This window comes from Podarcis tiliguerta (assembly GCF_965153285.1).
Source record: "Podarcis tiliguerta genome assembly, chromosome: 8".
In the NCBI taxonomy this organism is placed as follows: Eukaryota; Metazoa; Chordata; class Lepidosauria; order Squamata; family Lacertidae; genus Podarcis; species Podarcis tiliguerta.
The window spans coordinates 16,842,145-16,864,572 of record NC_139541.1 but is presented as its reverse complement, the minus strand read 5'-3'; the positions used below and the strand labels follow the sequence as shown (position 1 = coordinate 16,864,572).

Below are 22,428 nucleotides of genomic sequence, written 5' to 3'. Positions count from 1 at the left end.
CTGCTTTTAGTCAGAGGTTTTAGCACACAAAACTGAGGTTGGATTTGTGGGTTGTTGGGGTTTTGTTTTGTTTTTCTTTTCTTTTTAAAGAGCCAGCTCCCCCTGGTTTAATCTGAAGACAATATTCCCTCTTAAAATGGAAACCAGCCTCACTGGGAGGGCAAAGGAGCATTTCTTCCTCAGATGGTGAAAAAGAGACCTTGGGTTGCATCCAACCAAATTCAGAGTAGACCCACTGAAGTTAATGGGCATAGGTTAGGCCATATTCACACCATGTGTTTAAAACAGCTTGACACCACTTTTAAACAAACAGGCATGGCTTCCCCCAAATAATTATGGGAGCTGTAGAGACTGGATGGCCGTCCATCATGATTGATTTAGTTGAGATTCCTGCATTGCCAGGGGTTGTACTAGATGACCGTCAGGGACCCTTCCAACTCTACAATTCTATGGTTCTAAGGGAAGCTGAGAGTTGTACGGATACCCCTTATTTTCCCCTCCCAGAGCTACCATTCCCAGAGTGGTTTAATGGTCAATTCCTCTTCACAGGGAATTCTGTTAATTGTTGCTCTATAAGTGCAACTCTCAATATCCTTAGCAAACTACAGCTCTCAGGCTTCTTTGGGTGAAGCCAAGGCTGTTTAAAATGGCACACTAGTGCATGGTGCAAATATGACTTAAGTTCTACTCATAAGTTTTCACCACTACTTATGGTGAGGGCCAGTGTGGTGCAGTGGTTAGAGCACCAGACTCGGGCTTGGGAGACCAGGTTTCAAATCACCACATGGCTTTACTAACAATGACCTTGGGCCAGTCACAGCTTCTCAGCCTAGTCTACTTCACAGGGTTGTTGTGGGGATTAAATGAGTTGGAGGAGAATCTCCTTGGAGAAAAGGGTGGGATAAAATAAATTAACTACCCAGAGTAGACCCACTGAAATTAATGGACGTATCTATTCGTTTCAATGGATCTGCTCATTTAATGGACAGTCGTATCTATTCATTTCAAATGGGTAGGACTAACTTTGAATATAACCTATTTTCTCCTACTTCCCGAGAAATCTAGGTGCTTCCAACTTGTCCCTAACAAAGCCACACGAGATAGAAGACAATTCTATTCTGCCTAAGCAGAACTGGAGGGTGAGAGATTTGGGATCTGAGTGGGGGACATTTTGTGGGTTTTCTCCCCCTTAAAAAGCCAAAGATTATGTTCAATTAAGAAGCACTAATGGGGGCTTGCAACTTAGGCCAAGCGGGAGGGGGAAAGAATCGGGGGGGGGGGGGAGAGAGAACGAGACCAGGGTCATGGCAGAACAATGTCTTGTTGACATCACTTGAAGGAGCAATTCATGGAGTGGGAAGTGAATGCGGGGCTCGACGAAATATCTCTCTCCCCCCACCCCAACTCAAATTCATCAAAGAGGACTCTGAACTCTTCTGTCTCCATTCTCCTCGCCCCCACTCACCCCCAGGAGGAGCATCATTAGAGGAGGCTAATAGGGGAGGCTGGCTGCCATTTTGCCTCCAGCTCACCAGCTGAGGAAAGAAGCCACATTCTTTTGCGCAGGGGTGTGGGGATGTGAGACAAATGGGGCTGAGGAGGCTGGTGTGGGGCAGCAGTGGGGGCGGGCGTGTCATCATGGAATGAAGGTTTGGGGGGCAGGAGTTGGTTAACCCATCTCATTAGTGGCCATATGACATCATTATCTCACATTAGTGACATTCTTGCCACAGTAATTGGGTAGTCTCTGGAATGGCCTGGACGACCTTTAATTATCGTGGCGGGCTTTTTCACCCTCTTTAATGTGATTCTTCCATTTAATTTTCTTTTAGCCAATTCAGCACCAGACCTTGTTAAAATGCCATCATGGGGTTGGGGAGAGAAGAGTACAAAACCAATGCAGAGATGTTCTAAAGCAAAGGGCTGAAGGGGGTGGGATGAAAAGAGAGAGGTATCTCTGGGGACCCCAATCTCTTGGACTCTACTGTAACCTATCACCAGACCTTTGACCTCAAGCAACTGGCTAGGGAATTACCTCAAGCTTCCCCACTGCTGGGTTAATTCATGGATCTCTGTATAACTTATTTATTTATTGCATTTATATCCCACCTTTCCTCCAAGGTGATGCACACGGTTCTCTCTTTCTTCCAGCTAATCCCCACAGCAGCCCTGTAAGGCAGGCTAGGCTGAGAGACAGTGACTGGCTGAAGGTCACCCAGTAAGCTTCATAGCTGAATGGGGAACTAGACCTTGCAGGTCTCGCCGCTCTTAGTCCAACCAGGTGCCCCAATACACACCCTTTTGCAAAAGGAAGGCATAGAAGAGCTTCTGGGTCTCATTGTTCAAAGACAGTGTTAGGGAAGGCATGAGAGAGCAGGGCATGTGCAAGGTGGACTCAGGAAACTTTGGGCAAGCAATTGTTCAAGTGGGCTGTATGGTGGAATAAACTGGTGGAATTAATGGTCTGCCATCTAACCCAGGAGTGGTGGACAACCTAAGGCCTCAGTGAGGCCCTCAAGGAACCTCTACCTGGCCCACAAAACTCTGCTTCACACCCAGCTGGGATGTGTCCTGCAACTCTGATTATGCTTCTTGTTTGCCTGGAAGAAGGAGGGAGACGTGTGTGTGTGTGTGTGTGTGTGTGTGTGTGTGAAGCAAGCCAGCTCGACGAAATGTCAAATTTAAATCCATTGCTCTGTTCACTTTTGCCTCTGGCCCCACCCAATGTTGGCATATGGCCCTCGGAATGTAATCCAGAAAGGAATCTGGCCCTCGGGCTAAAAAAGGTATTGCCCGTCCCTGGCCCAACCTCTCTGTCATCTTAACATTCCCCTAGAAACCAGCGCTGGGATATGTCCATACTACACAAGCAGAAAAACAAGTGTAGCAGCCGCTGTATCTCCATCTCAAGAGTCAAGCCTCAACTCATGCTGGAGATTATGACTGAAATAATAATAATAATGTTATTATTTATATGCCGCCCTTCTGACTGTGTTGCCCCAGCTGCTGTGGGCGGCTTCCAGCAAAATAAAAAAACCACAATAAAACATCAAACATTAACAACTTCCCTATACAGGGCTGCCTTTAGATGTCTTCTAAAAGCCATATAGTCGTTTATCTGTTTGACATCTGATGGGAGGGTGTTCCCCAGGATGGGGGATAGAGCCAGTGTGGTGTAGTGGTTAAGAGCGGTAGTCTTTTAATCTGGGGAACCAGGTTCGCATCTCCGCTCCTCCACATGCAGCTGCTGGGTGACCTGGGGCCAGTCACACTTCTCTGAAGTCTCCCAGTCCCACTCACCTCACAGAGTGTTTGTTGTGGGGGAGGAAGGGAAAGGAGAATGTTAGCCGCTTTGAGACTCCTGAAGGGGAGTGAAAGGCGGGATATCAAATCCAAACTCCTCCTCCTCCTCCTCCTCTTCTTCTTCTTCTTCTTCTTCTTCTTCTTCTTCTTCTTCTTCTTCATGTTTCAGAGCAGACCCACAGGCAGAAGAGATGGTTAAACCTGACTCCATCCCTGTGTCATTCCCTGGAATCTTGCAGTTTGGCCCCGGGGGAGGGGAGGGGGAGGACACAAACCATATACACTATATGCATTATACCTGGATTTTTCCCCACTTTGTGGCTCATAGTTGCTCCAGGATGTGGTGTAAAATTGGGGGGAAGGCACCCAGATTAAATCACACCCTTTCTCAAATCTTGCTGCTCTGATTAAATTTGGGCACATTGCCACTGCCAGTCAGTGTAGGCAGTGCTGAGCTAGGCAGACCAAGTGGTCTGATTCAGTAAAAATCAGTTTCCTCTGTTCTTATGTCTTAAGGGAAGGGCCATGGCTTGGTGGTAGAGCAACTGCTTTGTGTGGTGAAGGTCCCAGGTTCAATCCTTGGCATCTGCAGATAGGATGGGGAGAGACTCCAACCTGAAACTTTGTAGAGCTGCTACAAGTCAGTGTGTAGACAATGTAGAACTAGATTGACCAATGGTCTAAATAATTCACTATAAAGCAGCTTCATGTGTTACTGTGAGGGCAGATAGAACTTTGGGCATGCTTAGGGATCATGAAATGCTGGCTGATGCTGTGTGTGCGTGTGCGCAAAGGGCCTTCTCGGTAGTGGCACCCTCCCTATGGAACGTTCTTCCTTCAGATGTCAAGGAAATAAACAACTATCTGACTTTTAGAAGACATCTGAAGGCAACCCTGTTTAGGGAAGCTTTTAATAGCTAATGAATTATTATATTTTAATGTTTTGTTGGAAGCCGTCCAGAGTAGCTGGGGAAACCCAGCCAGATGGGTGGGGTATAAATATAAATATAAAACAACAACAACAACAACAACAACAACAACACCGGTCTTGAAAGACCTACATTAGCTCCCAGTACGTTTCCAAGCACAATTCAAAGTGTTGGTGCTGACCTTTAAAGCCTTAAACAGCCTCGGTCCTATATACCTGAAAGAGCATCTCCACCCCCATTGTTCTGCCCAGACCCTGAAGTCCAGCTCTGAGGGCCTTCTGGCAGTTCCCTCCCTGCGAGAAGCAAAGTTACAGGGAACCAGGCAGAGGGCCTTCTCGGTAATGGCGCCTGCCCTGTGGAACACCCTCCCATCAGATGTCAAAGAAATTAACAACTATCCAACTTTTAGAAGACATCTGAAGGCAACCCTGTTTAGGGAAGCTTTTAATATCTGATGAATTATTGTATTTTAATGTTTTGTTGGAAGCCACCCAGAGTGGCTGGGGAAACCCAGCCAGATGGGCGGGGTATAAATTTCTTCTTCTTCTTCTTCTTCTTCTTCTTCTTCTTCTTCTTCTTCTCACATTCACGTGTGTACACATGTGTAAACCTGGATGAGAGCAAGAACATAATGGAGTGTTGTGAATGAGGACATCAAAGAGCAATGCTTCAGACTGCAGCATTTTGTTGTAGGTCCCAGTTTTGTGTTAAAATCATTTGCTTTCTTTGCTTGTTCTTGGGGGGGGGGCAGAGATCCCCAGCATTTCCAGGGTTAAATCAGTCTCTCCCCAGCACTACCCCAAATCTCTCTTTCTCAACTGCTAGTTTAATTCAAGTCAGATTGAATTTCGGAAGGAAGCAGCTGTCGCCACCCCAGGAAATCTTCACCGCTGCTCTTGCGAGGAATCTGGGGGCTGCAGCTCGGGGGCTACTGGGCACATGCCGCGTGATGATTGCAATCTGACTTTTCCCTCCCTGGGTTGCACTTTGAAGCCCAAGACAGTAGGTGGGCCAGGTCAGGAGAGATCAGTGTGGAGCTAGCCCCGCCGCCGTGAGTCTGGAATAACAGCTTCCATCTTCCAGTCCTGCCCGTTAGGCCTTGGCGAGAGTAAGGAAGGGTGGGGGTGCACTGGAAAGAAGAGAAGGGAGCGCTGCAAGAAGACTAATTGAATCCCGCAGATGTGAAACAGATTCTGGCTCCAGTGGGGGTTGCAGCCAGCCAGCGAGGGGAGCGTTTCGACCTACAGAGGAATTAATCAGCTGTGTTAGGAAGGGGAAGAAAAGGCGGCCTGGCCTTCTCTCTGCACTAGGATGTGAGTCACGGCCAGCCAAAGACTTCTGAAGCAGGGGGGAGAACCTCCAGATGTTCCTAGTCTCTAACTCCCATCTTCCCTAGTCACCTTGGCGATGCTGGATGGGGCTGGTGGGAGCTGGAGGCCTAACCACATCTGGAAGGCCACACAGGTTCTCACCCCTGCCTTCGAAAAGCATGCGGCTGCAAGGATTCATGTGGTTCCCTGGAGGCATTGGAGAGATGAGCTGCGTGAGAGCTGGGACCAAAGTTCGCCATTGCCAAGGGCCCCTGGAGCATAGGGAGCCACCTAATATGGAATTGGACCATTAGTAGTAGCTCTGTACCATTGACAGCAGCCGCAGCCGCTGCTCTCTTGGGTTTCAGACAGGCGACATTCCCAGCCCTACTTGCAGTTGCTGCCTGGGATTGAACCTGGGACTTTCTGCATGCAGAGCAGGTGCTCTAACACCAAGTGATAAGTACTCCTAAGAAACATAGGAAACTGCCTTATACTGAATCAGACTTTTGGTCCATGTAACTCAGTACTGCCAACAATGACTAGCAGCAGCTTTCCAGATCTCTCTCTCTCTCTAGGCCTACCTGGGAGATGCTAGCAGTGACTCAAGCTGGGACTTTCTGCATGTCCTCTGCCACTGTTGTGCTTTGCATGCCAAAAGCCCCGTGTTCAGTCCTTGGTTAAAAAGATCTCGGGGGTAGGCCTGAAAATGAACTCCTGGTCTGAAATGTTGCAGAACTTCTGCCCAAAGAGTGGGCAGTGCTGGTTGAGCAGGCAGCTTTATATTTTGTGGAGCTTACATGTTCCTCATGTGCAGCACTGTTCCCACTAGGATCTAGCTGTTTGGAAGAGGGTGGCATTTTTCTGTCCCCTGGGGTAGTATCTGCACCTCCATGCAAACACATAACTTAAAATTGGCCATCCTGGGCCGTCATCCATCTCTCTGTCCTTGAGTGACACCTAGTGGCCAAAGCAGAAAACAGTTCTTTTCAGATTGGGTGGGAATGGTAATGCCTTACCTGAACTCTTACCTGAATCATAGAGTCGGAAGGGATCCCGAGCGTCATCAAAGCCCAGCTATGCAGAAATCTCGACATGCGGTCTCCCATCCAATTTGAAACCATATTGGACCCTGCTTAGCTTTGCAAATATGCTAGCAGTTTTTTCCATTGCTGCACCACTAGGAGGGGTAACAAAGGGCTGTCTAGCCTAGCATCCTGTTTTCTCTTTCTCATTTAATCCCCTCAACAATCCTGTGAAATATGTTAGGCTGAGTGGGGATTTGAACTCTGGTCTCTCAGGTCTTAGTCTAATAGTAGAAGGAAGTCAGTATAGGGGGTTGAAGAGCTTCCAAATGCTCTCCTGCCCAGGCACTGACCAGACCCAAACCCGCTTGGCTTCAGCAAGGTTGCTGCATAATGCACCATTATGCAAGTGAATGGATTCAGAGTGAATGGATTCACTCCGTTCATGTATGGCAGGAAAGAAGGCTGAAATTAGAAGTGTGGAGGTCCCTCCCCCATACACATTGCACCCACCAACAAAAATAGTATGGGGGAGGGATTCATGCTTGTCTAGACTGGTAGCAAAATAGCTTGGGCTACCATAAGTCTTTAGATGCTGAAGAAAATCCCAAAGGCTTCAATACCCATTCAAGAACAGAAATATGTTGCAATGAAACCTGCTTTTCAATAGCGTGGCCAGCAGATGGCAATCTTCAGCCATGGTCCTGCAGCACTGTTTTTACTTTCCCAGATTTTGAGGAAATAATGGCCAATGGTTGAGGGTATTGGAAGTTTCCCCATTAGGGCAAATAGCAGGCTTCCCCACCAACCTTGGCCACACCCACCTTGGTGCCTTCTTGCTTACATCTAGTTGACGGGGTGGCCATGCCTGGCAGCTTCCTCCACCTTCGTCTCAGGGTCCATCTACACTTCCTTTTGCACTGTGTTTCTACACACAAGTCTGGGCTTTCCAGGCCTAAGTCCAAGCGGTTTCTTCTTCTTCTTTGTCCCACATTTTACCCTTGAATTGGAGCAAGCAGCAATCGGTTTTTCAGTGGATTGCTGTTTGCTCCAATTCAGTGGTAAAACATGGGTTTCCCCAGGAAAAACATGGGGGGGGGGGCAATAACAATGCTCAGACACAGACCTGGAAAGCCCAGACTTGTGCCTAGAAATCACACTTACAAAAGTAAGTGTTGGTGAACGCATGGTGTTGCCCTCGTAGAATTCAGCAAGGAAAAGGATGAGGGTGAAACTAGAATTAGTTGGTTTTGCCTGTCATAGACTGACTCTAGCTACTGTTTGGACTCCTTGCATTCTGCCCCACAAGTCCCAATGGGCAGCAGCCACTACTGAGAACGATCTATAACACTTGCTTACCATAGATCAAAGTAGAAAAAATTGTCACACTATGAGCATCCATCCCCCCTTTTTTTTCCCTGGGGAGGACAAAAGTTCTATCCCCGGTATATGTTTTTTGGAAGCTATGGAGTGCGTTGAGATCTTGTGTGATGTGCAGCATTTTGGTTTTTACTGTAACACTATTAATAGCATTTCCTGCTTTCAGCTTTTGAGTCTGGCTGGCAGCAACACATGTCTGGTGTCTGCGGCAGCGTGTGGGTTTCTCCAGTTAATCTCTTAACAAAAAGGAACTTTACCATAACTATGGTTGGGGGGGGGGAGGAAGGCGGTTAGTGGGCGAGAGTCACTGGGGCATGTTTACATCCTGTTTAAAATAAGGGGATAAGAAAACCCACTTCATCCTTTACTCAGCAAGCTCTTCTTAGGACCCCTGCCAGACGTCCTTTATATTGTGCATTCAGGATTATTTATGCTCTTGATGCTGTCAGGATAGTCACATGCAATCCTGCTTTCAATGCTGTGTACACATGCAAAAGTCTCGGGCCCGTCACGCTGCTTCCTTTCCAGACAGTGCATTTTCTGTAACTTCCTTCAGAAATCCCATAACTTTTTAATACCACAGCTGTTCAATTTTTGTCCTGCTTTTGTTGTGCCATGGCCCCTTTGGACAGCAATAATGTGTGTTGCATTGCAGAACAAACTAAAGCAGGATAAATCCACCATGGATGCACTTTTGTGGTGTCAAGAACATACCCACAATAAGACACCCATCTGGAGGTACCCAGAAAGGGGAAAGGGTTGATTTCTGAATAGGCATTTTAGTCATTTAGCGTAGTTAGATTGCCACTCAAGGATCAGGGAGATCAGAGCTCACACTGCCACTCAGCCATGATGCTCACTGGGTCACCTTGGGCCAGGTCTCAGCCTAACCTAACTCACAGAGTAATTAATTAATTAATTAATTTGCATACCACCCTTCATACATAGGACTCAGGGTGGTTCACAGCATAAAAATACATGATAAAAACACAAAATACATAATAAAAACAATAACAAAATTAAATCATTACCCCCCCTTGCCCTCCCTCAGACACATTTTAAAGAGTATAGGATGTTAATGTGCCTTATCTATCTATCATCTATCTATCTATCTATCTATCTATCTATATCTATCTATCTATCTATCTATCTATCTATCTATCTATCCATCATCTATCTATCTATCTATCATCTATCTACCGGTATCTATACCAAACCCATCTGACTGCATTGCCCCCGCCACTGTGGCTGGCTTCTAACATAATAAAAACACAGCAAACATTAAAAACTTCCCGATACAGGCCAAAGACCTGGTTGAAAAAGAACATTTTTGACTGGCGCCTAAAGGTGCATAAGGAAGGTACCAGCTGAACCTCCCTGTGAAGACCAAATAGGGAAGGGGAGAACTGTGTAATACTCCTTCCACAACACCTGGAGGTGCTGGTATCAAAGTTCCCCATCCTTGGTTTGATACCAAAGTGGACCTACTTGCATTTGAATAGCTCCTCTCAAACACATTCAATATTTCCTGGACAGACCAGAAATGGGGGACTGTGGAAATCCAGCAGTTATTGAACCACAGTTCCCAACACCCTTAGCCATTATCCATGGAGATTTGAGGTGCTGGGAGCTGTAACTCAGCAACATCTGGAGGGCCAAAGGTTCTCTCATACCTGCCCCAAATCTCCCCAACACCCTGGCTAAAAAAGGAGCAATGAGTTGCCAGGTACCAGAAAACAGGTTCTGCCCCTGGTAAACAGGGTGAGTCAGAGTGGCTTCTTTGGCGCATCTGTGGGAAGGGCTGCCTGCCTTCTATTTCTGGACCAGCCCTTTGCATTTATAGAATTTCATGTGACACGTTTGGGAGGGAGGGTCTTATTTTCGGCCTGAGAGAATTGCCTCTCTGAAGACAAACAGCCTCTGCACTCAGTGCCCAGGGTACTGGGCACAGCACCATGTCACGCCGGGAGAACTTTGCTGTGCTGCTCCTGGCATGGCCCCATCCTTGGCATAGGCTGTCTGCAAGGTAGGAGCTGCAGTGTCACCCCCCCCCCCCGTATTGTTTTTGTGTATCTGCTCCCCTCTAGAACAGCCACTTTCCGCTTTGCATCCTTTTGTACAAGAGGCTGTGATATTGCATAGATGACCTCGAAACCCTAAAGGTCAGGCTGTCCTCTAGAGGAGACAATGCAGCTGATGATATTAGCAGAGGAGCCTTATACCACCAGAGTGGAGAGGCCACAGAAGAGGGAATGTGCTCATATAGCTGCTGGTGTTGCTGCCCTATCGGGTGGCCCGGAGAACTCACAAGACAGAAGGAGATGGCCTTCAAGGTCATACTTGTTGATCACCACTGTTTATTAGCAAGTTGCCGGTCCACATGATTGGCAGTGGTGTGTGTGTGACGTTTGCGGTGGGAAGTCTTTTCTGTTGACGGGACCCCAGTTGCTGGAAACACAGGAGGGGAGAATGGGCTAGGATTTGGGTCTTGCTTGCAGGGTTCTCACAGGCATCTGGGTGGATATTGTGAAAGTAGGCTATTGGGCTTGATGGGCCATTGGTCTGACCCAGCAGGGCTCTTACGTTATTAAGTTTGTATATTCAATGCATCTCTCAGGCTTTGAGCACAGAACCAGAAAACTCAAGTCAAGTCACATGCACACTGCATTCGGGCAAGGAACAGGTTTCAGTCCACCTTACCTGTGCCCCCAAAACACAACACTTGGCTTGCTACATAGTTAGGAATTGCAGCCATTCACTTACATATAAGAAAATCAATGGGGTAAACTTGGGTTTATTTCTAGAGGAAGTTAACTTGCAGCCTGCCTAGACTAGGGTTTCCCGATTCCTAGTCATTGAGAGCTGAGTGTGCATAGCCCCTCCATTTTGCATAGCCAATAGGTAGTGTTTCTTGGTCACACTACTATGTTACAGAACATTAGGACAGAAAGGCAGCAATTGGTTTCTATATAGGCAGCACGTTTATAACATGTCACCCTCTCTTTGCATCATCATTATTGTTATGAATTCTATGCCGTCATTGTCACTTGAGAGATAAAAGCAATCCCTGATCACGAGGGGAGGGTGCATTCCCAGTTTGCGAGGAGCTTACATTTGAAGGCAAACCCCTGGGAGAACAAGAAGGTTTATTTGCAGCTGGGAATGAGGATTAAGAGATAAGGCACAGGCCACACAGAAGTGGTGGATTTGGGGGAAAGGGCCGAAGATCAATGGCAGAGCACGTGCTTTGCATGCAGAAAGTCCCAGGTTCAATCCCTAGCATCTCTAAGGAGGACTGGGAGAGGCTCCATGTCAGACTCTGGAGGGCTGATGCAAGTCACTGGAGGCAATACCAGGGTTGCCATATTTTTTTTAGATATCAGCATCCTGTTCTCATAGTGCCCAACCAAATCATTCAGTGGGAAGCCTGCACACAGGACATCAGCCCGACAGAACTTCCCCACTTGTGATGCCCAGAAACTGGCTTTCAAAGACATACTTCCTTGGTGAGTGAAGGAAGAACACAGCCATTGTGGATAGCAGCCAATCATAGACATACTGCTGTGAAAATGTTGTTGTTACAGCCCTATTTAAAGGCCTCTATTTGTGTCCTCTGTGGCTGCTAGGGATGGAAGGATTCTGGTTCTCTCAGTTTCTCATTTTCCAATCTTATATTAAATTCTCCAGTTTTCTGCAGCAATTCACAGATGACGATTATTATTAGTTAATCCTCATGAAGATTCATCAGCGTTTTGGTGCAATTTTCACTCTAATAAAAACATTTTTGTGTGCAGTTTTGACTAATGTGCACATCTTTGCAAGCATTTTTCTAATGTAGTGCATATTTGAAAGTTATTTTCCCTTATCAATTCTTATGCACAGTTCCCACTAATATGTGCATTTTTAAAAAACAGTGGCTGGCCGGAGAACTGCATTGCAAGTGAATTTCAAAGGATAGCTGTGTTTTGGTTCATATATTGTTTTGGGAAGTATAAATTTGATAGATTTGCCTTTAAATGCAAACTGAATCTAATTCCCCCTCTATCTCTTATTGCAAAGTGAAACATGCTGTAAAAGTATTTTCAAAACTTCTCTCTTTTCTGTCCCCTCTCCCAACAACCCCACCAACATGTCCCTTTCCCAGATGGAAAATTTTGAGTACAGCATCCTGTTGAACGACCGGGATTGGGCTGAGTTCTATTTGGCGTCTGAAGAATGCAGTTTGAGCCAGCCAGCCTTGGCCACAGCTGACGAGCAGCTCCTCAGCGACCTTGAGGAAGGGGAGGCCGCAGAGAGTGGGTCGGTCCAAGCGAAAGTGGGCCCTGTCCTCCCAGCCAGCCATTTAGCCAGCTGCCTCCCACGTGGAACCCCGGATGGGCACCTGCTTGTAGACGAGGTTTTGTCTGGCAGTGACGACGAAACAGATCTGGGCTCTGTCATCAGGTTTCTTTGCAACAGCAAACAACTTGGCACAGCTTGCCCCCAGTCTTCCAGAAGGACCGAGGAAGGTCAGCTGCCCCGTGTCACTTTGAAGCCATCAGGAAGTCGGAGTGGGCTGCAAGTTACTGTCACAGAAGCTGCATTTACCGCCAAGGAAACAGAGAGAGGAGACCAGCCCATAAATCCAGACTGCTCCCTACCAGTGGTGCTAGCTACTGCCACCCAAGCGAGGGCCTTGACAGAGAAAAGCCCAGGGCAGGAGAGAATGGAAAGACCTCCCTGTGCTGAGCCTACAAACCTGAAGACCACAGAGGGGGCAGACAACAATGGGAGCAGTCCTCTCTGCTTGGAACCACAACACTCCAAGGACAATCCCTCCCTGGCTGCCTGTGTGGACATGCAGCTCCCAGCATCAATGAAGAGCACAGCAGCTTGTTGGGAACCAGAACCCTCACTTGCTGCATATCCAACCTCTGCACCCTTTTCTTCTCCAGTTTCTGCAGAGCTTGGGGGAGCAGAGCGCCCAGAGAAGGGTGGCAAGCCCCTTCAGGTCACCTTGAAGGCACAGGCAGCAGCGCAGCTCCAGGAAAATCCATCTCTGTCTCAAGGGTGTTTGGTTCCAATCGTAAGGGTCTCCGCACCATCCGACATGCTATCGGCGATCCGTGGGGGAAGCATTCCGGGAAGGGCGAGCAAGGAAGAAGACATTTCTGCAAATGTCAACGTTGAGAGTGGAGCAAGACATAGGGAGGCCTTAAAGGAGGGAGGCCCAGCGAACCAAGTCAGGGGCTCTCCATGTGACAGCGGGGTACAACAATTTCCAAGGGCACCGGAAGAAAAGAGACGTCCAAGCCCAACCCAACCAACCAATTCCATATGTGATGGGCTATTGCACAAAGACACAGAAACAGCTGCTTCGACAGGAAGGGTTGAGAAGAACGACAGTGGAGAAACGTGCCACTATCTTGGCGTGGCTTTACCATTTGAAGAGGCTTTACCATTTGAAGAGGCACTTCAAGGAGAACAGACATCAGACCGCTTAGGGGAGTCTGCTCCCTATGGTCTGACATTAGAAGGCTCTCCAGAAAGTGGCTTATCTGTCATGACATGGCCAGAAATGTATGACTGTTTTTTCTGTGATGACACCCAACAGAAGGGATTGGGGATTGGGCAACCGATCTCAGGGATTGACCAAGAGCTGCCTGAAATGGATGGGCCTGAAATGTATGAACATTTCTTCAGCGAAATGGGGGAGGCCAAGGTGAGAAACAAAGATGGAGCTCTGGAGACAGTCTTCAGCTCTGGACATCAGTCAGCGCCATCTGGTGGCTCGGGGGACCTGGATTTGGACATGGCTGATGGTGCTATGCAAATGTCTACCCCAGAGGTATATGAACACTTCTTTGCCAACAGAGCAAAGAAGAAGAGGAACTGGAGGGTTTTTTTCTTCAGCATCCCAGCCTCAGAGATGAGGAAGGCTGCAAGAGCTTTAAAATCCTTTCTGTGCAGACCTGCACATCTTCTCAGATCACGGCCCACAAGCCAAGGCACTCTGCTTCGGAAAGGATCTCAAGGAAGGCTGGTCCTCGTGTCTCCAAGGCTCCTGGGTGAAAACCTACCAAGACCAGAAGACCTAGGGATGGCTGTGATGCAACCAGGTACCATTTATTTTTCCTGATATGTGAGTGGATTTTGGGTTTTGACAACTTGATACGCTGACCATTTAACTGTTTTGCCAGTGCTTAATTTCTAAACAAATGTGCCAGGGCTCAACACTTTGTACATCTAAGGCAGATGCGGGGAACCTCAGGCCCAGGGGCCATATGTGGCCCTCCTGGACTCTTGTCTGGCCCTTAGATAGGGTTGCCATATTTCATATTATTAGGAAGACCTCAAAATTGTTGAGATTTTATTAGGAAACCCCCAAAGTTGTTGAGGTTTATTTAGACAAACCCCAAAGTTGTTGAGCTGTGTTGTTGCTTTTTTACAAAAACGCCAAAAAAAGAAGTGATTTTTCGATTGACTTGCCTAAGATCCTTTTGGAAATCTCCCCCAGATGTCAATTCCGCCTTTGCAATCCTGGTAATGTCCGGGAAAATCCAGACGTATGGCATCCCTACCTTTGAACTCTCCCCAGAGCACCCTCCTCCCCAGCCCCACTCCATCTCCCTAGGCCACACCCTTATTGACTCTCCTTTGCACCCTTCTTTGTGTGTTCATGCCTGGCTGGAATGCACCCTTGTATTCTGATCATGCTTGTTTCCTTTCTGGATGGATAGAGGGATGGTGGTGTGTAAGTGCGCATAGAAACTTCCCCCACCCACCACTGGTGGGTGACCCCCCCTGCCCCCCCCCCCGAAGGTAGCCCAGAGAGAAGCATGACCCTCAGTCTGAAAAAACATTCCCCACCCCTAACCTAACCTAAGGACTGGTTGCAGAGTTCCATTTTAAATATAATTTTTATTAACAGGCCAATCAAACTGCATTATTTCCAAATCACATTAGTTCCAAATTATACAGCCAGATTTTTTAATTTTTGTTGGGGGTACCCATATTTCAAGCTCCGAAAAGGGGTCCAAACATCACTTATATTGCTGCTTTAATTAGACAGTTCTATCCAGTTCTGTCCAGATAGTCTCTTTGTTACTTTCCTCATCTTCTTGTTGTTATCATATATTCCTTTCTTTGCGATCTCTGATAATCTTCACAAGGGGGTTGAAAACAAACATCCTCTGTGTGGGTTTTACACTCTCCAAAAATCATATCACATAAGGACAGACGCCATTTCCACACCTCCGTAAAGAAACTTTCCCTCAGTCTGTGCGTTGATTTTCCCAGGCTTGCCAAACATATCTCAGAGGGCTCTGCCAGGTCTAGATCACATTCCGATGACCCTGGTCCTCCTCCCCCCGTCCTTCTAGGCAAGCCTGTCTTGGCGAGACGCCATTTGAAACTGCGTCATAAAACTTTCCTCCGTTCTCCGATGTTTACCAATCCTCTCTTTGATCAATAATTCACTCCACACAGTTCTTGAATTCCTGCTTGTGATTAATAAATTGCAACGATTCTTCTCTCTGGGGTGGAGGGTTATTAATACTCACATAAGGCAAAAAAAAGAAAAGTTTTTTCCTCCACCCCCTTTCCGTTTCACTCCAAACATACCAGTCTTTTAATGGTGATTCATCACTTGATTTATTTGTCCCGCCCGTCGCTCCGCTCACAGAGATCCATTAATCAGCAGTCTTTACTCCCGATCTTCACTTGATGTATGTGCTTTAGCTTCTTTCCAATTATATATTTCCAATTATATATTTCAAGCTAAAGCAAACCAGTGCGCTGATTGGAGACAGCGTCAGGGAGAGCCGACTTCACACAAGGGCTTGTGCCAAGTGTCCGCACCCCCTTCTTTCGAATCCGGGGGTGAATTACGGACACCGCTGGCAAGGCAGTCCCCCCATCCCCTTGGGGGGCCCAGGAAGACTGCATACTTCCCATAGCAGCCTCTTAATTACCTTGTGTGGGTCGGAGAGATGTTATTGCCGGCCATCTTCCAATGCGCCCCCTGGTGGCCCCCCCTGCAGAGTTCCATGGTAATGTCATTTGGGCATTTGGCATCTTCATTTTTAATAAACAAATGTGTTCCCAGCAGCAGCATGACCCTAAGCATTTTGTTATGGAGCACATGCTGCAAGGGAAGATGCACTCTGCATGTCCTCAGAGGCCCTCTGTCCTTAGGTCCATTCTATTCAAAACATAAGTTGGTTTCATTCTTTTTAAAGTGAAAAGGCATCAGCACACATACCCAGAGGCACCATACCATGCCCAAAGTATGAGAACATTTGGAAACAAGTATGGCAAACCCTTTTGTGCTGTGGGTTCAAGAGCAGCTAAATTGTGGCTGTTATAGTGGATGCACATGAAATAACTTTCCTGCGGAGATGTAAATTCCTTACAAACAGGAAGATAGATAGATAGATGATGATGATAGATAGATAGATAGATAGATAGATAGATAGATAGATAGATGATAGATATAGATAGATGATAGACAGATGCACACACGCATATATACATCAACCTATCAATATGTCATATACTCAACCAAATGGTGACCTCATTATTTGAATAAAGCCCTCTTGCCTTGGTGGTGACTAATCAGCCAGCCGTCCTTAATTGATGTCCTAGAATAGATCAACCCACAGAGAGTTTTACCACTTGCAGAGAAAAGAGTAAAAGAATATTGCAGCACCTTAAAGACCAGCAAATTTACACTGGCACAAACATTTGAGGACTAGAGAGTCGGCTGCGTCTGATGGAGTGAACTCTAGCCCACGGAAGCTTATGCCATCATAAATTCATTAAAGTGCTGTAAGACATTGTTGTTAACATTTTTTACAACACACCCTGGAGGTTAAAACCTTTGCAGCCCTGTCTCAGGCGTGTTTACTCAGAAATAAGCCCTGCTGAGTCACTCCCAACCTAAGAGTGCATTGAAACTGGACTTGCAACCTTGGGCCGTCGAGAGGTCCTGTATCCCCAAAGGAAAACAGTGCTCCAAAAATGCTCAAGGGTCATCTGCAAGCACCCATAACTGATTGAAAGTAGCTCCTCTCAGAAGTAAAATAAAGACTGACCTTGGAATGTTCGAAAGTCGTTCTTTGTCCTGAGCCTCAAAGCAGATTGAGCATTATTGCGACACTTGGTCTTCTGCAGGAGACAGACAGAAAGAGTGCAAGGAGTGGATGGGTAAGATTAGAACTCTGATCTATTTGCTTGAAAGCTAGCCAGGCATTACTCTGACCATAAATGTAAAGCACGTTTAAAGCACAGGGCTTACCCCAAAGAATCCCAAGAACTGTCGTTTGTTAAGGGTGATGGGAATTGTAGCTCTGTGAGGGGTAAACTGCAGTTCTTTGGGAGGAAGCCATGACCTTTAAAATGCCATATAAACGAGCTTTGTCTGTATGGAGTGGATATTGATTATATACACACAATACACTCTCTTGCAAGATTCTTTTTAGTGGAAGCTGAGTAAACCAATGTCCAAGGTTAAGGGGGCAAAAGAACATTAGGGTTGGCTTACTAGTACTGCTGACTCTCTTATGAATCACATGGCACATTCACCAGCCTGTAGTTATTCCACTACTTCCCTCTTTTTCTCAGATTTTTCAGACTTGCTTTATGACTTTGCTTTTTTCATTTATTGTAGGGATGAGTAAACCAGATGTTATTGTGCTCCAGGTCAATTCTGCCCCAGCCAGCATAGCTAATGGTCAGGGGTGATGGGGGTTGTAGCCTAGCTACATCTGGAGGGCCACAGGTCCCTTATCCCTGGACTAAAGATGCCTGGGAGCTGGGAGCACCCTCCAGAAAGGAGATCCCCTGTTGCGTCTCTGCGTGGGGTTACAGACAAGGGAGATACAGCATTGCATTCCATACAGTGTGATCCCTGTGTGGCAACTGAATTTGTTCACAAGCAAAAGGAACAGGCTGCAAGATTAGGGCAAGTGGAAGTAAAGGAGGAAGAAGGTAAAAGAGGAAGAAAGGGTCATGGAAAGCAATGGACTCCTGAGAATTTAAAGACATTATAGCAAGAACAACCAACGCAGTGCTCTCCAGAAGTTGCTGGACTACAGTGCCTATCATCCCTGGCCTTTGGCCATGCTGGCTGGGAATCATGGGAGTTGTAGTACAACAACATCTGGAGTCCTTGTATTCCAGTTGCACAGTTCTCACTGATAGGCATTCCCAAAGGCACCATTTGAAAATCACTGAGGTGGAATGGAAACCCCAGGATGCAGGACAGCTGTGAAGCTGGTCCAAATATAATCACCACTGCTATCACCATCATGCCAATGTCTGGGGATTTGTTTTTTTTCTAAAGAAGAAAAATCCTTTGTGAGGATCAAAGGCAAAGCATGCAGGGATTTGAAAGGTCAAAAGCCTTTATGCTTTAAAGTTGAATTGTTCATGGTACCAGTGTGATAGGGGGAGGCAATGCTCTAGGATTCCTGGATAAACATTTCCAGGAGAAACATCCGTATTGGTTCTTCTTCTTCTCCCCCGCCACAGAAAGACCCCTCCAGCCGGTTTTTACACAAAGAGACATGTGCTTGGGCTTTATGGCGTTTGCTTCGTGGGCTGTGAAGAGCTCTGATCTGCAGGCCCCGGATGCTTGGAAGATCGGTAATGTATCCAAGGGCTTTTTGTGGGAAGAAGCACAACTCCTAGCGGATTTGGAGAGGGGGTGGATTTAAGCCTCAGAGATAGGCCAGGAATGTTAACATACTGGTTCCGCTCTGGAACAGAGCAGAACTAATGCCGAGAGATGTTTCCCTCTCTCTCTTTTTTTCTTTAACCATTTTTTACTCTCCCCTTCGCCTTCCTTTATGGCCCAACTTTTTATTCTAAACCAGTTGTTCCTCTCATCAGAAAGGGAGGCAAACTTCATTCTTAACACCTGAAAGAAGCTTTATTTGAAGGAGACTTTATTTTTAGAGTGCGTACAGATAAGAATTAGGGGACACGGGTGGCACTGTGGGTTAAACCACAGAGTCTAGGGCTTGCCGATCAGAAGGTCAGTGGTTCGAATCCCCGCAATGAAGTGAGCTCCCATTGTTCAGCCCCTGCTCCTGCCAACCTAGCAGTTCGAAAGCAAGTCAAAGTGCAAGTAGATAATAGGTACCGCTCCGGTGGGAAGGTAAACGGCGGTTCCTTGTGCTGCTCTGGTTTGCCAGAAGTGGCTTAGTTATGCTGGCCACATGACCCGGAAGCTGTACGCCGGATCCCTCGGCCAGTAAAGGAAGATGAGCGCCGCAACCCCAGAGTTGTCCACGACTGGACCTAACGGTCAGGGATCCCTTTACCCTTACAGATAAGATTTACCTGCCCGCAGAATTACCTGTGGCTTTCTCCGGTAGCCATAGACCTGAATGAGCCTCCTGATTCAAAACGGGATAGCCCAGGGAAGAAACTCATACACAGTGGGCAGCCTCCTCAGAGAAGGGATAGTTCTGCTGAATTCAATCATTTGGGTGTGATTGAACAACCCAACAGCACTTCCTGTAAAGAAGGGGATAGATCACAGTGATTAGAAGGCAGAGGGCACAGAGCAGTGGCTTTTACAGAGGCACAATGGCAATGCTCCTCTAGGTCTGTTGTCTCATTGCATTGGGAGGGATTGCTTTTTCGGGGCCTATCCAGTGAAAAGAAATGGCAGAGTCGCCTGCCCTCCCTAGAGGCTGATTGGAAGGAGACAAAGGCAGAGCGTTACATCATACAGAGGCACAATGGGCAACCTCTTTGGAAGGTGCATCCTTCAAACTCACAAGCTCTTTTGAATTAATTCCTCCTTATGCTTAAAGATGACTACTTCTCATTTTCCTTTCTCCACTGGCTCTGGAATCCTGACCAAGGAATGGGGTGGGTGGGAAGTAGGGTTGCTAGTCTATGGCTGGAAACAAGAGTCTCCCCACACACATTCTGTGCTCTGTCAAAATTAAGCCCCAGGACTTTAAGGCATTATTAGGCAATATGGGATGGCCGAGGAAGGGAGAAGATAATGACTCCACCTAGTGCAGGGTGTGCAAATCTGGGTAACTGCAGATGGGGAGATAGGTGGCAGTTTCTTTTGTTCCTATGTCCTTACAGCAAAAAACAAACAAACAATGGTCTCAAGAAAGGATATTGAAATTAATGGACCTAAATTAGGCATTATCATTAACTTCAATGGGTCTATTCAGAGTAGGACAAGCATTGGATTGAAACCTTAGGGTTAATTTTAGCTGTGATTCTTAATAATAATAATGATAATAATTTATTATTTATACCCTGCCCATCTGGCTGAGTTTCCCCAGCCACTCTGAGCGGCTTCCAGTTGAGTGTTAAAAACAATACAACATTAAATATTAAAAATGTCCCTAAACAGGACTGCCTTCAGATGTCTTTCAAAGATAAGATAGCTACTTATTTTCTTCACATCGGAAGGGAGGGCATTCCAAAGGGGGGGGGGCGCCACTGCCGAGAAGGCCCTCTGTCTGGTTCCCTGTATCCTCACTTCTCGCAAAGAGGGAACCGCCAGAAGGCCCTCAGCACTGGATCTCAGTGTCCGGGCTGAACAATGGGGGTGGAGATGCTTCTTCAGGTATACAGGACCAAGGCCGTTTAGGGCCTTCTTCCCAGCGATCTCTGATATGTATAACCATGTGAGGGGAACTCTCAGCACCCTTAACAAACTACATTTCCCAGGATCCTTTGGGAAATCCATGACTGTTAAAGTGGTATAATAGTGCTTTCAGTGCATGCATTCTAAGAAGACAAGGAAACGATTTGCATAACAACCTGTCTTTCTTTGATACATCCATCGGCACTGTGGATGCATCTTCTTTTTCCCTCCTCTTCCAGTGTTGCTAGCAAACTTTGGTACCCTCTCAGCCATCCGCTTCTTCAGGCGGCAGGTCATCATGGAAGCTCAGCACGGAACATAACAGGACACAGGTCAATTCCATCCAATTTCTGGCGGTCCTTTGGGGATGAGTTGGAAAGGATATCACGGTACTTCTTTGGAGACAGGGAACCAACCTTTGGGGCATCTTGGTCTATCCTGGACTGTTGGACTCACTAGTATAACCCCCCCTCAACTGGTAAGACGGCAAAGAGTTTTGAAAGATAAGATGGAGGCTTTCACAGAAACTGGAGTTTGGTTCCACTGTTAGTGCTAGAAGGAGGTGCCAGAGCAAAACCTTTCTGTCCCTGGCCAATAACTCACCTTGAACTCATGGGAGAAGGAGGGCTATAAATAAATAACCCAGCCCACATCTGGTAGCTAGCTGGGCAGCTGCTCATGAGGTAGACCTGATGGCCAAGAGACAACTGGAATGTACAATCCTTTTTTGGAGAAGAATATTGAAAGGAGACAAGTTTCAGGGATGGTTTACCAAAACAAATCCAGGAGGCACAGGCGTAGGAGATAATGGTGCTGTTGCGGAATTTTAGACTCTTAAGCTTGAATGGTCCATCAGAGCCTCCATCATTTTAGCTGTGATGAATGTATATTGCTTCAAAGGGGTGCATTTGGAGCACGTTCTACAGAAAATTAGGTCTCCCAATTTCTGCCCTGACAGCACCGCTTCGAGAAAGTCTTTCTGAATGAACTGATTCCTTTAATCAAGAGAATATGAAGGTTAGGATGAAGGGTAGAGGCTCACACTGGTAGCTTCCACATATTCTTAAGTGAATGTGGGAAAAGAAGAGTGAAGGAAAAGATGGCTCACCGTATCTGCTGACAGAAGCAACAGGTTGAAAAGGAAGGGAAAAGGTTAGGTTGAAGTAATGTCCTAAACACAACATCCTTTTATCTAGGAGGCATCCAGACATTTTCCATACGAAATAGGAGAGAGAAAGTTGACATTTTTATGTTTTAAAATACCAGCCCATTCACACTGTCCAACCTTTCAGTGTTAAGCCTCCTGTCCTTTTCGCAGTAGGTAATGGGCAAGGGGATTGCTTGGCAGAATCTATAGCCTTGGTTATTACAAAAGACAATAGATTGAGCAGAACTGTTGTATCCTTGGAACATTACAGCAGTGTGTGATTTTCTTAAACTGTTTTGAAGAGTTCAGTGATTGATGTGGAAGGCCACAAATCTCTTCCTGTTGGAGTTACTAAAAATGTTTGCCTTATTAAATGGCCTTGCTTGCTGGGTAGGTGAAAAGTTACCAGTGGAACTATACTGCCTGGTGAAATGTTCTGTGTAACTTTAACATTTGCAAATTCCTATGCCGACAGAAGTTGAGCCAATAAAAGATACCACTACTTGCCTGTGTTGAGGTGGTTATTATTATTATTATTATTATTATTATTATTAACCCCAGTCTTCTAAGGCTTGGAAGAAAGACCGAATAAGCTCTAGTCATCTTCAAGATTCCAACACATGCCCAAAACTGTTTAGTAAATCATCACCATTATGTTTTAAAAAAACGCATTATTGATTTCATCGTGATGCTTAACATTTATGCATATTGTACTTTTGAATGTTGAAAG

At 46.4% G+C, this 22,428-nt stretch overlaps 1 protein-coding gene across 4 annotated transcripts in view; it reads left to right on the top strand.

The window, feature by feature from the left end:
- The window catches only part of PERM1 (PPARGC1 and ESRR induced regulator, muscle 1), a 71,998-nt gene extending 49,789 nt beyond the window's left edge, over nt 1-22,209 (top strand). For 3 of the 4 annotated variants that reach the window (XM_083453934.1, XM_083453936.1, XM_083453935.1), the window contains exons 2-4: nt 12,092-14,045; nt 18,460-18,573; nt 20,791-22,209. In XM_083453934.1, coding sequence (XP_083310060.1) covers nt 12,092-14,045; nt 18,460-18,573; nt 20,791-20,873 — 2,151 coding nt within the window. In that variant the 3' untranslated portion in view covers nt 20,874-22,209. Of the gene's footprint in view, nt 1-9,805; nt 9,974-12,091; nt 14,046-18,459; nt 18,574-20,790 lie in introns of those variants that run through there. The other variant, XM_083453933.1, reaches the window with a different exon arrangement.
- Nucleotides 22,210-22,428: the final 219 nt, after the last annotated feature.